At 42.2% G+C, this 13802-nt stretch overlaps 1 protein-coding gene across 2 annotated transcripts in view; it reads right to left on the bottom strand.

Moving 5' to 3' along the window:
• Positions 1-4590: 4590 nt before the first annotated feature.
• The window catches only part of LOC149440677 (NXPE family member 4-like), a 36739-nt gene continuing 27527 nt past the window's right edge, over positions 4591-13802 (bottom strand). For both annotated transcript variants that reach the window (XM_089658250.1, XM_089658251.1), the window contains 2 exons: positions 9622-9840; positions 4591-5249 (listed from right to left, as the gene is read on the bottom strand). In XM_089658250.1, the coding sequence (XP_089514376.1) occupies positions 4702-5249; positions 9622-9840 (767 nt within the window). In that variant the 3' untranslated portion in view covers positions 4591-4701. The remainder of the gene's footprint in view (positions 5250-9621; positions 9841-13802) is intronic.

Here is a 13802-nt window from a genome sequence, read left to right as displayed (position 1 = left end):
TAGAAGTGTCACGTGTGGGTAGGATTCTCACTGAGTGTATCACTTCAGGATTATATATTTTCTTGAGCACGAGTGTTATTAATTTTTTTCGGAATGTTTCACAAGTGTTTCACTGGTTTTTGTTTCACTTAGTGTTGCACATTCTTTTTGATATACATATGTGTGTGCATGTATGTGTATATATATATATATATACATTAGAGATGAGCGAATTTTTCAAAAATTCGATTCGGCTGATTCGGCGAATTCCAGTATGAAATTCGATTCGATGCGAATTAATTCGCTACGAAGTTAACTTATTAAAAGGGTTTCTAGGCTTCAGAGAGCCTTTAAATTAGTGCAGAACACTGTACCTTTAATTTAAATGCCCTTGGAGATGAGGAAGGAGAAGGAGAAGGAGAAGGAGAAGGATGAGAAGGAGAAGGAGAAGGATGAGAAGAAGGATGAGAAGAAGGAGAAGGATGAGAAGAAGGAGAAGGAGGAGAAGGAGAAGGATGAGAAGAAGGAGAAGGAGAAGGATGAGAAGAAGGAGAAGGAGAAGGATGAGAAGAAGGAGAAGGATGAGGAGAAGGAGAAGGAGAAGGATGAGAAGAAGGAGAAGGATGAGAAGAAGGATGAGAAGAAGGATGAGAAGAAGGAGAAGGATGAGAAGAAGGATGAGAAGAAGGAGAAGGATGAGAAGAAGGATGAGAAGAAGGAGAAGGATGAGAAGAAGGAGAAGGAGAAGGATGAGAAGAAGGAGAAGGATGAGAAGAAGGAGAAGGATGAGAAGAAGGATGAGAAGAAGGATGAGAAGAAGGAGAAGGATGAGAAGAAGGACAGTTCTGTGACAGTTTCTGTCTATTTCTGACAGTTCTGTGACATTCACTCCATACAGCGGTTTCAACCGCTGTATGGAGGGAATGTCCCAGAACTGTCATAAATAGTCTATTTCTGACAGTTCTGGGACATTCCCTCCATACAGCGGTTGAAACATTGTATCTATTTGTTTCCATAAATGGATCCATTTATGGAAACAAATAGATACAATGTTTCAACCGCTGTATGGAGGGAATGTCCCAGAACTGTCATAAATGATCTATTTCTGACAGTTCTGGGACATTCACTCCATACAGCGGTTGAAACATTGTATCTATTTGTTTCCATAAATGACATTCTGCAGATACACTTAGAGGAACTCTGCACATACACTTTTTGCCGGCTTGGAATTAATCTTATTTTCATCCTACTTCTTCTTCATCCTCATCCTCATCCTCTTCTTCTTCTTCTGAGGATGAAGAAGAAGAAGAAGAGGTAGGATGAAAATAAGATTAATTCCAAGCTGGCAAAAAGTGTATGTGCAGAGCTCCTCTAAGTGTAATGCAGTGCTCCTCTAAGTGTATCTGCAGAATAGAGGAACTCTGCACATACACTTTTTGCCGGCTTGGAATTAATCTTATTTTCATCCTACTTCTTCTTCTTCTTCTTCATCCTCATCCTCTTCTTCTTCTTCTGAGGATGAAGAAGAAGGAGAAGAAGAAGTAGGATGAAAATAAGATTAATTCCAAGCCGGCAAAAAGTGTATCTGCAGAGCTCCTCTAAGTGTATCAGCAGAGCTCCTCTAAGTGTATCTGCAGAATAGAGGAACTCTGCACATACACTTTTTGCCGGCTTGGAATTATTCTTATTTTCATCCTACTTCTTCTTCATCCTCATCCTCATCCTCTTCTTCTTCTTCTGAGGATGAGGATGAAGCAGAAGAAGTAGGATGAAAATAAGATTAATTCCAAGCTGGCAAAAAGTGTATGTGCAGAGCTCCTCTAAGTGTATCAGCAGAGCTCCTCTAAGTGTATCTGCAGAATAGAGGAGCTCTGCACATACACTTTTTGCCGGCTTGGAATTATTCTTATTTTCATCCTACTTCTTCTTCTTCCTCATCCTCATCCTCTTCTTCTTCTTCTGAGGATGAGGATGAAGAAGAAGAAGAAGAAGTAGGATGAAAATAAGATTAATTCCAAGCCGGCAAAAAGTGTATGTGCAGAGCTCCTCTATTTCTGACAGTTCTCTCACAGCTTCTTCACATGTACAGCGGTTGAAACATCTGTATCCTAAATGGAAACTAATAGATACAATGTTTCAACCGCTGTACATGTGTTCCTTCTGTCAGAGAACTGTCAGAAATAGCGGAGCTCACTGCAGGGACACTTTTGCCGGCTGATCGGGAAATATTCGATTCGCGCACCCGAAGTAGGCAAAATTTCGGATTCAACGCGAATCGAATATTTCCTGAAATTCGACTCGAATTCCGGTTCGCCTGGTTCGATTCGCTCATCTCTAATATACATATATATATAAAAAAATTTTTTTTTTTTTTTTTTTTCTGTTTGTGTTATGTTAATGCACTTTTTTGAGTTTCTTTATTTTTGAGGTTTCTCACAAAAAGTCATTGGACACAATCAACATTGCAAGAAAATTTTCAAGTTCTACACTTTTGATTTATTGACTACCGAGACACTGGACTTTATGATTTTTGTCAGTTTGCATATATAATTATCACTGTTATGGGGGAGGTCTTGGTGTTTTAATATAGGTGGAAAATTTGTTGAAAGAGGGAAGATTCTTTTTTGGACTAATTTATTTGAGGCCATAGATGATGCAATTTTCTTTCCTGCAACCACTGGGTGCTGGAAAGCAAATCACTCAATTTCCCCATTACACAGTCAGTGTTGATGGTGAGATTCCCTCCCTGAGAGGGATTGTTATTGCTATTGTTTTCTCCCGGCGGGTGGAGCCGTCCCTGCTTGGAGAACTCAGTGATTATTGCTAGCAACAATAGCCGTTGGCATTAATCGCATGTATAAATCTGACATTCTAGTTGTACTGAAGTCGATCGATGGATCAACTTCAGTACAACCAGTCTGCCCATGGAAGGTTCAAATCTCAGCCAGTCCCTGCTGAACCATCTATAGCTGGCTTAGGAGGGAACTAAAAATAATGAAGAAATTGGGGTGAAATTCATCTTTAACCACTTAAAATGTTAGTAAACCCCGGACCCTGCATTCACTATATCTGGTCTCCCCGGACCCCGCAATCACTATATCTGGTCTCCCCGGACCCTGCATTCACTATATCTGGTCTCCCCGGACCCTGCATTCACTATATCTGCTCTCCCTGAACCCTGCATTCACTATATCCGGTCTCCCCAGACCCCGTATTCACTATATCCGGTCTCCCCGGACCCTGCATTCACTATATCTGGCCTCCCTGGACCCTGCATTCACTATATCCGGTCTCCCCGGACCCCGCAATCACTATATCTGGTCTCCCCGGACCCTGCATTCACTATATCCGGTCTCCCCAGACCCCGTATTCACTATATCCGGTCTCCCTGGACCCTGCATTCACTATATCTGGCCTCCCTGGACCCTGCATTCACTATATCCGGTCTCCCCGGACCCCGCAATCACTATATCTGGTCTCCCCGGACCCTGCATTCACTATATCTGGTCTCCCCGGACCCCGAAATCACTATATCTGGTCTCCACGGACCCGGCATTCACTATATCCGGTCTCCCCGGACCCTGCATTCACTATATCCGGTCTCCCCGGACCCTGCATTCACTATATCCGGTCTCCCGGACCCTGTATTCATTATATATGGTCTCCCCAGACCCTGCATTCACTATATCTGGTCTCCCTGGACCCTGCATTCACTATATCCGCTCTCCCCGAACCCTGCATTCACTATATCCGGTCTCCCTGGACCCTGCATTCACTATATCTGGTCTCCCTGAACCCTGCATTCACTATATCTGGTCTCCCCAGACCCTGCATTCATTATATCCGGTCTCCCCAGAGCCTGCATTCACTATATCTGGTCTCCCTGGACCCCGTATTCACTATATCCGCTCTCCCTGGACCCTGCATTCACTTTCTCCCCCCTTTCTCCCCACTTCCTCCCCCCTTCCTCCCCCCTCGAAAATGGATGTGTGTTAGACTAAAAAAGACCCTATTCTTTCTCATCACCTTTTTCCCTTTTTGCCCCCAAATGCCTGTATTTCCCTATTTGTAAACCCAATCCTTATTTTAAGATCTAGTTGCCCTTAATTAAAATCAAGACACCCCAAACCACTGAAGACTTTATTTATTCAGATGGTATACCTCCAGACTGTTCAAAGGTGACCTTTTGACACCTCTACATATCCCATTTTCCATAATCCACCCACTTACGAGTCTCAAACCCCTTTCCTCAACTCTTACCCTATGATCTTCTTCATTAATCCCTCTTGGAGTTCCTGAGTTTATACTGTTCCCCTCTTATACTAGTTTTCACTATATCCTTCTCTTTCCTATCCTTCTCCCTTCCCAGTGCTTTTTCTTGCCTGGACCGATATGCCTAAAAAGCGGTATAGACTTCCAACCTGTGACTATAGGTCCATAAAAAGGCCCTCAAGCAACACTTGGTGATAGGCCCTGAAAGTTTACTGCTGCAAATATTTGATTGCTTTATCTTCATTGTCTGGTATCTCTATCAGATGCTTTAGCCTCTATTTGGGCGTGACTGTTGTTGTCCCCTTAAAAACCAATAAAAACTATTGTGACAAACACGACTATGTTAATGTGTCAATGGACACATATCCCCTTCTTTTTTATTTCTAACAAAATAAAACGGTTTCCACTCCTCCATATTTGATGGCTCTCAGTCTCTACTTGTGAAACCATTCATGAACAAGCAAAACTGAATGTCAGGCTCATAATACTTTCAAACGTATACCCCGAAGGATGAACAGACTCTGTGGCTGAAGCAACCGTCATGTCCCAGGCATCCACGAAGCCCACATTGACCCCTTGGAAAACCTCTTTAAGCACCAGGTATTGAGAATAACCATTAAAATCTCCAGTTCTTTCTGGCGCAGCATTTCTTTCTCTGGTGTTTTCCGTTTTGATGATAACCTTGGTTTCTGGGCTCCGGAGGAAAAGGCGTTCCACAGCTCTGCGGATATTAAGTGCCCGTCTGATAAAAATTTTCAGAGGGAACTGTCGGAAGTGTTGTCCCATGGTAATGACAAGGATGGTGTCCTTTCCTCCTCCTTGTCTGTCAATCTGGCGGCTCGTGTACATGTCCTCCATGAAGTAGTAGAACTCAAAGCTCTCGAGGGGAAACCCATGCCTTTTATACGATATATAGATATCTTTTTCCATGTTTATAGCCTCAAGTGTCTTCTCCCATGAGCTCCATCCAGTCTGATGATGACGAAAATATTTTACAACTGGTGGAGACAAGAGAAACCCACCATGTTATATATGCTCACTGGATAATATCACAGGCATGGCCTTTTAAAGTGTAAGTAAGGGCAAAATAAGAAATATTTCTATATGCAGCACATCTCTATAATACTTTCACACTTCCCCATCTTTTATCTCTTTAGGATCCAAACCATGGGACATTTTTTCTAAATAAGGGCCCGCAGCCAGTTAAAAAAATTTAAAAAGTAACCCAACCTTCAATATTTACCTTCAAAACAAAATTTTGGCCTGCAGTACCTTTTTTCCACAAGATGCATGAACAATGCCCAGTGGAAGACACAGGACATGCTATGAATGAAGGGTGTCCTGACCCTGACCTCTCATGGGGGCATCACCACAACACCCTTTATTTGCAGCATATTTATGCAGAGAGTGGAGCTGAAGTAATTTAATCCGTATTACTGAGGTTTTTCAGGAGATTGCTATATATTTTGGGTAGATTCGAAATTCATATATCAAAACTATTCGGAAAGATTCAATATTTTTGGTCACAACAGCCCTGGATTTTTCAAACCTAAGAATTGCATTAGACTGTGGAACTGAACAAGAAATAAAATAGGTGTTGTACTCACCACGCTGAGTAATAGTCCGCAATGGGGAGTGTAGACATCCAATAGGGCTCTGAGGAAGAGGCAAGTCCTCGATACGCGTCAGCCTATTGGATGTCTACACTCCCCATTGCGGACTGTTACTCAGCGCGGTGTTGACCCAGCTGTTCTTCTATGATGTGCCTTGACTTTATTGTTGTTTGTGAGTAGAGATGAGCGAAGAAATGAAAAATTCGATTCGGCTGATTCGGCGAATTCCAGTATGAAATTCGATTCAATGCGAATTTCTTCGCTACGAAGATGACTTATAAAAAGGGTTTCTAGGCTTCAGAGAGCCTTTAAATTAGTGCAGAACACTGTACCTTTAATTTAAATGCCCTTGGAGATGAGGAAGGAGAAGGAGAAGGAGAAGGATGAGAAGAAGGAGAAGGATGAGAAGAAGGAGAAGGAGAAGGATGAGAAGAAGGAGAAGGATGAGAAGAAGGAGAAGGAGAAGGAGAAGGATGAGAAGAAGGAGAAGGAGAAGGATGAGAAGAAGGAGAAGGAGAAGGATGAGAAGAAGGAGAAGGAGAAGGATGAGAAGAAGGAGAAGGATGAGAAGAAGGAGAAGGAGAAGGATGAGAAGGAGAAGGAGAAGGATGAGAAGAAGGAGAAGGAGAAGGATGAGAAGAAGGAGAAGGATGAGAAGAAGGAGAAGGAGAAGGATGAGAAGAAGGAGAAGGAGAAGGATGAGAAGAAGAAGGATGAGAAGAAGGAGAAGGAGAAGGATGAGAAGAAGGAGAAGGATGAGAAGAAGGAGAAGGAGAAGGATGAGAAGAAGGAGAAGGAGAAGGATGAGAAGAAGGAGAAGGATGAGAAGAAGGAGAAGGAGAAGGATGAGGAGAAGGAGAAGGATGAGAAGAAGGAGAAGGATGAGAAGAAGGAGAAGGATGAGAAGAAGGAGAAGGAGAAGGATGAGAAGAAGGAGAAGGATGAGAAGGAGAAGGAGAAGGATGAGGAGAAGGAGAAGGATGAGAAGAAGGAGAAGGATGAGAAGAAGGAGAAGGAGAAGGATGAGAAGAAGGAGAAGGAGAAGAAGGAGAAGGAGAAGGATGAGAAGAAGGAGAAGGATGAGAAGATGGAGAAGGAGAAGGATGAGAAGAAGGAGAAGGAGAAGGATGAGAAGAAGGAGAAGGAGAAGGATGAGAAGAAGGAGAAGGATGAGGAGAAGGAGAAGGATGAGAAGAAGGAGAAGGATGAGAAGAAGGAGAAGGAGAAGGATGAGAAGAAGGAGAAGGATGAGAAGAAGGAGAAGGATGAGAAGAAGGAGAAGGATGAGAAGAAGGAGAAGGAGAAGGATGAGGAGAAGGATGAGAAGAAGGAGAAGGATGAGAAGAAGGAGAAGGATGAGAAGAAGGAGAAGGATGAGAAGAAGGAGAAGGAGAAGGATGAGAAGAAGGAGAAGGATGAGAAGAAGGAGAAGGAGAAGGATGAGAAGAAGGAGAAGGAGAAGGATGAGAAGAAGGAGAAGGAGAAGGATGAGAAGAAGGAGAAGGATGAGAAGAAGGAGAAGGATGAGAAGAAGGAGAAGGAGAAGCAGAAGAAGAAGGATGAGAAGAAGGAAAAGGAGAAGGATGAGAAGATGGAGAAGGAGAAGGATGAGAAGAAGGAGAAGGATGAGAAGAAGGAGAAGGATGAGAAGAAGGATGAGAAGAAGGAGAAGGATGAGAAGAAGGAGAAGGATGAGAAGAAGGAGAAGGATGAGAAGAAGGATGAGAAGAAGGATGAGAAGAAGGAGAAGGATGAGAAGAAGGACAGTTCTGTGACAGTTTCTGTCTATTTCTGACAGTTCTGGGACATTCACTCCATACAGCTGTTTCAACCGCTGTATGGAGGGAATGTCATAGAACTGTCAGAAATAGACTATTAATGACAGCAGCGGTTGAAACAGCTGTATGGAGTGAATGTCCCAGAACTGTCATAAATAGTCTATTTCTGACAGTTCTGGGACATTCACTCCATACAGCTGTTTCAACCGCTGTATGGAGGGAATGTCATGGAACTGTCAGAAATAGACTATTAATGACAGTTCTGGGACTGTCCTTCCATGCAGCGGTTGAAACATTGTATCTATTTGTTTCCATAAATGACATTCTGCAGATACACTTAGAGGAGCGCTGCAGATACACTTTTTGCCGGCTTGGAATTATTCTTATTTTCATCCTACTTCTTCTTCTTCATCCTCATCCTCTTCTTCTTCTTCTGAGGATGAGGATGAAGAAGAAGAAGAAGAAGAAGTAGGATGAAAATAAGATTAATTCCAAGCCGGCAAAAAGTGTATGTGCAGAGCTCCTCTAAGTGTATCTGCAGAGCTCCTCTAAGTGTATCTGCAGAATAGAGGAACTCTGCACATACACTTTTTGCCGGCTTGGAATTATTCTTATTTTCATCCTACTTCTTCTTCTTCTTCTTCATCCTCTTCTTCTTCTTCTGAGGATGAGGATGAAGAAGAAGAAGAAGAAGAAGTAGGATGAAAATAAGATTAATTCCAAACAGGCAAAAAGTGTATGTGCAGAGCTCCTCTAAGTGTATCTGCAGAGCTCCTCTAAGTGTATCTGCAGAATAGAGGAACTCTGCACATACACTTTTTGCCGGCTTGGAATTATTCTTCTTTTCATCCTACTTCTTCTTCTTCTTCATCCTCATCCTCAGAAGAAGAGGATGAGGATGAGGATGAAGAAGAAGAAGAAGAAGAAGAAGTAGGATGAAAAGAAGAATAATTCCAAGCCGGCAAAAAGTGTATGTGCAGAGTTCCTCTATTTCTGACAGTTCTCTCACAGCTTTTTCACATGTACAGCGGTTGAAACATCTGTATCCTAAATGTAAACTAATAGATACAATGTTTCAACCGCTAAACATGTGTTCCTTCTGTCAGAGAACTGTCAGAAATAGCGGAGCTCACTGCAGGGACACTTTTGCCTGCTGATCGGGAAATCTTCGATTCGCGCACCCGAAGTAGGCAAAATTTCGGTTTCGACGCGAATCGAATATTTCCTGAAATTCGACTCGAATTCCGGTTCGCCTGGTTCGATTCGCTCATCTCTATTTGTGAGTACAACACATATTTTATTTCTTATTAAACATTTTTTATGGTAATGCACTAGGCCTGTGCGCCCTCTGTTTGTTCTTTCCTCATTCAGTATATTTGGATTCCCCCGGTCCATTTGAGGGCAGCAAGGTGTGCATGTTCCAGGACATTCTTAATGTGGTTGTAGCCTGTATCCAGTCCATCCCCAAGCGCAGGAGCATTTGTGTTTGCTGGTTCATTGTGGAACTGAACAGACTGACTGTGACAATCACAAATTCAATTTAAATCACAAATTTACTCGAATCCGAATGATCAAACAAATTAAAAAACAATTAATTGCTCCATGGGCCCGAACTGCTATTAAATCATGTGATGTCATCCGAATGAAATTAATGCATTTGTTAATTTTGGTATACATTTTTTTTAAATGTATTTACATTCGTTACTATGTCTACTCGGAGATTCGTATACATCCGAATCTCTGAAAATACAATTTCAAATCGTGACGAAATGCACGTCTTCACCATAATTGGCAGCCTCGTTGACCAGTCAGAAGGTTTCCCTTTTGGATCCAATGCTTTCCTTTTTAGTTTAGCGCTCACTATGGAATCGTTGGACATGGAAAGTGAACAAACTTCATGGGTAAAATACGTATTTGCCTCTGAAAGATCTCCCTAGATTTGGGAGCGCCTACCTTCAGGCACATTTGAAAGCACTTACTGCTAATGCCCTCCGTGAAGTGCATGATGAACTGTCGTAATGTTGAATCTCCGATCAGGAAAAGTTTCTTCCCCTGTAGGCACTTCACAAAGTCCTCTGTAGTCTTGTAGGTGGTCATGGTGCAGTAGGCAGGATTCCAAGTATTACTGAAATAGTAGCCACTTGGAAAGGTGGACTTCATTCCTGGTTGACATTTCGGCTTTTGAATTAAAGGCCTTTCTGAAAGAATGATGGTTTTTGCAAAGGGAGTTAATATTACATAGTAACATTGAATATAGACAGTAGTAGTAAAAATGATTGCAAGTTCAACCTCACAAAAATTGTCCTTTGCATCCATAAATCTCTCATGGACCTATCTTTTTTAAATTGTTTTGTGTAGAAAGGACAGCTAACTGTGAAAGAAAAGTGTTCATGAAGAGAAAAAGGAACTGCTCTTTACTTAAAATGCTGTTAAAGGTTTTTTTTTCAATAACAAGCACATCATACAGTATTTACCTGCTCTGTGCACTGGTTTTACACAGAGCAGCCACGATTCATCTCTTCTCTGAGATTTTGGCCCCTCCTCCCTGTGAGTGCTCCCAGAAAAAGCTGTTTGCTCTGGGGGCACTCGTGTGTGCTCACTCCTAAGCCGCCTCTTTGTGTGTTTATGGAACACACACAGCATGGCTCAGCCCCGCCTCCAACTCCCTCCTCACTGGTTGTGATTGACAGCAGTGGGAGCCAATGAAGCCACTGCTGGGTCTTAACCAATGAGGAGAGAGAGACCTTGGCTCTTGTGCTTATCATTGTATCAGGCTCAGGTAAGTATTGGGGGGCTGCAGGGGGAGTTGCACACTGAAGGTGTTTTACCTTCATTCCTAGAATGCATGAAGGTAAAAAACCATCAGCCTTTACAATCACTTTAAAGACCTTAAAGGTCCATCCACCCAAATCCACTGGAGTAGCAATAGGCATAGCAGCCCATGCGTACTACAACACCTCTTTTAACCACTTGCCTAACGGGCACTTTCACTCCCTTCCTGTCCAGGCCAATTTTCAGCTTTCAGCGCTGTTGCACTTTGAATGACAATTGAGCGGTCATGCAACACTGCACCCATATGAAATTTTTCATTTTTTTTCACATAAATAGAGCCTTTTTTGGTGGTATTTAACCATTTGCCACCCGCCCTATGGCAAATGTCATCAGCGTCCTGGGTGGACACCATATGGCGTCCTCCCGCACATGCGCAGATTGCGCTCCTGCAGAGCCGTGCAGCGGCGCAATCTGTCACCGGCCGTGTACCTCGGACACGGCCGATGACAGATCTGAGTATCGGCCCCCGTTGCCGGTACCATGTGACCTGCTGTGACCAATCACAGCAGGTCACATGACGGTTGTATACAATGGATGGCTTCATTCATGCCATCCATTGTATACTAGTGTCTAGCTGTGAATGGTCACAGCTAATCACATGCACATGTCATGTGATTAGCTGTGGCCAAATCACAGCTAAGCACAAAAAAACAAAAACAAACCCTGAATGAATCGATGTCATTCAGGTAAATGCTTGCTTATAGCAAAGTAATTCTTTGCTATAAGCAAACTGTGCAAAAAAAAAAAAAAAATTACTGATCACTTCCCCAAAGTAGTACAATGTTACTATGGTAACATTGTACTACTTTGGTCATAGTGAAATATGAAAAAAATCTTACAAAAAATAAAAAAAATGTTATAAAAAAAAAAAATAAAAAAAAATATATATATATATATTTTTTTTTTCATACTGTCACCAGTCAGTGTCCCTGATCACCGCCATGCCAGTTATATGATGACGCTGTACTGCACTGGTGACAATATGTAAAAAAAAATAGTGAAACTAATTTTTTTTATTTTTTAATTTTCCGAAAAATTATGACAAAAAAATACAACTTAAAAAAACTCGCCATGCCTCTTATGAAGTACGTCGGACTGTCTACTCTGCAAAAAGGGGTCATTTGGGGGATATCTGTACTGTCCTAACATTTGGGGGATATCTGTACTGTCCTGATATTTGGGGGATATCTGTCCTGTCCTGACATTTGGGGGATATCTGTACTGTCCTGACATTTGGGGGATATCTGTCCTGTCCTGACATTTGGGGGATATCTGTACTGTCCTGACATTTGGGGGATATCTGTACTGTCCTGACATTTGGGGGATATCTGTACTGTCCTGACATTCTTGGACCTCAAGAAATTAGATTGGCCGTCAGTACTTCAGGATTGATCAATATTCAGATCTACAGTATACCATAGTTTGTGAACTCTATAACTTTCCTACAAACTAAATAATACATCCTAATTTGGGTTATTTCACCAAAGACATGTAGCAGAATACATCTCGGCCTAAATTTATGAAGAACAATTATTTATTTGCAAACTTTTATAACAGAAACAAAGAAAAATGTGTTTTTTCAAAATTTTTTGTTTTTTTTGTTAATTTAGCAAAAAAAATAAAAACCCCAGCGTTGATTAAATACCACCAAAAGAAAGCTCTAGTTGTGTGAAGAAAATGATAAAATTTTAGTTTGGGTACAATGTTGTATGACCGCGCAATTGTCATTCAAAGTGTGAGAGCGCTGAAACCTGAAAACTGGCCTGGGCAGGAAGGTGTAAAATTGCCCGGTACTGAATTGGTTAATCACTACTGGGTGTTTTATTTTTTGCTAAACAAACAAAAAAAAGACCGAAAATGAAAAAAAAAAGTTTTTCTTAGTTTCTTTTATAACATTTTGCAAACAGGTAATTTTTCTCCATAACTAATGTGCGTTGATGAGGCTGCACTGATAGGCAGCACTGATGGAGTGCATTGATAAGGTGGCACTGGTGGGTATTGATGAGGAGGCACTGATATGCAGCACTGATGGGCACTGATAGACTACAATGATGAGCACTGATAGACGGCACTGATGGGTATTAATAGGCAGCAATGAAGGGCGCTGACTGACAGCACTGACTGGTGGCACAGATAGATGGCATTGACTGGCGGCACTGATAGACACAGCTCTGATTGGCAGGACTGATTAGCACAGATTGTCAGCACTGCTGGGCACTTTTGGGACTGCACTGACAGTGCCCTGATTATCAGTGTATATGTCTCTATTCACACTTGCCGGTTATCGGCAGTACTTTGTACTGTACATATTTACTTTATACAGTACTTTGGACTGCCGATAACCAGCAAGTGTGTTTACATGGTGACTTACACTGCTCTATGCACACTACACATCCTATAGTCCATCTTGGGAGAGAGCAAGAGCCCCACTTTACGTTTCTTAACATTAAACCTCACTTGTCACATAGTTGCCCAATTTAATAGTGCATTAAGGCTTTACATGAAGGTGGAGATATCCTGTAGGACGTTATTCCAGTGCATATCATGGTGTAATCTGCAAACACAGAAATGGTACTTTTACTCCCAAACTCTATATCCTTTATAGATAAGTTGACAAGTAAGGGGCCCAACACTAAACCATTAGGTACCCCACTAATGACCTTAGACCATTCAGAGTCTGATTCATTAATCTCTACTCTCTGAATACAGCCTATAACAACAATGGGCAAACTACGGCACGCGGGCCGTATATGGCCCGGCAGACCTTTTAATCCGGCCCGCTGAGCGTGATACTGTCAGGATGGCTGTCAGGATGTGTGTAGGTGGGGCAGCGTGACGAACGTGAGGGGAGCTAGGCTCCTCTCACAGTCTGCCCTGAAGACCGGAACGGCGCGGGAACACGGTGAGAGGAACGCGCGGAGCAAAGGTAAGTAAATTGACACAGGGGGGACTTGGGGACTTAATATGGGGGATGAATTACTATGGGGAATGAATTACTATGGGGGATGAATTACTATGGGGAATGAATTACTATGGGGGATGAATTACTATGGGGGATGAATTACTATATGGGGGATTAATTACTATGGGGAATGAATTACTATAGGGGGGATGAATTACTATATGGGGGATGAATTACTATATGGGGGATGAATTACAATGGGGGATGAATTACTATGGGGGATGAATTACTATATGGGGGATGAATTACTATGGGGGATGAATTACTATGGGGGATGAATTACTATATGGGGGATTAATTACTATGGGGGATGAATTACTATGGGGGATGAATTACTATATGGGGGATGAATTACTATGGGGGATG

This window comes from Staurois parvus, unplaced genomic scaffold (assembly GCF_062004578.1).
Source record: "Staurois parvus isolate SC_StPar_1 unplaced genomic scaffold, SC_StPar_1.0 ptg001060l, whole genome shotgun sequence".
Lineage (NCBI taxonomy): Eukaryota > Metazoa > Chordata > Amphibia > Anura > Ranidae > Staurois > Staurois parvus.
This window is presented reverse-complemented; position numbering and strand designations above follow the sequence as displayed.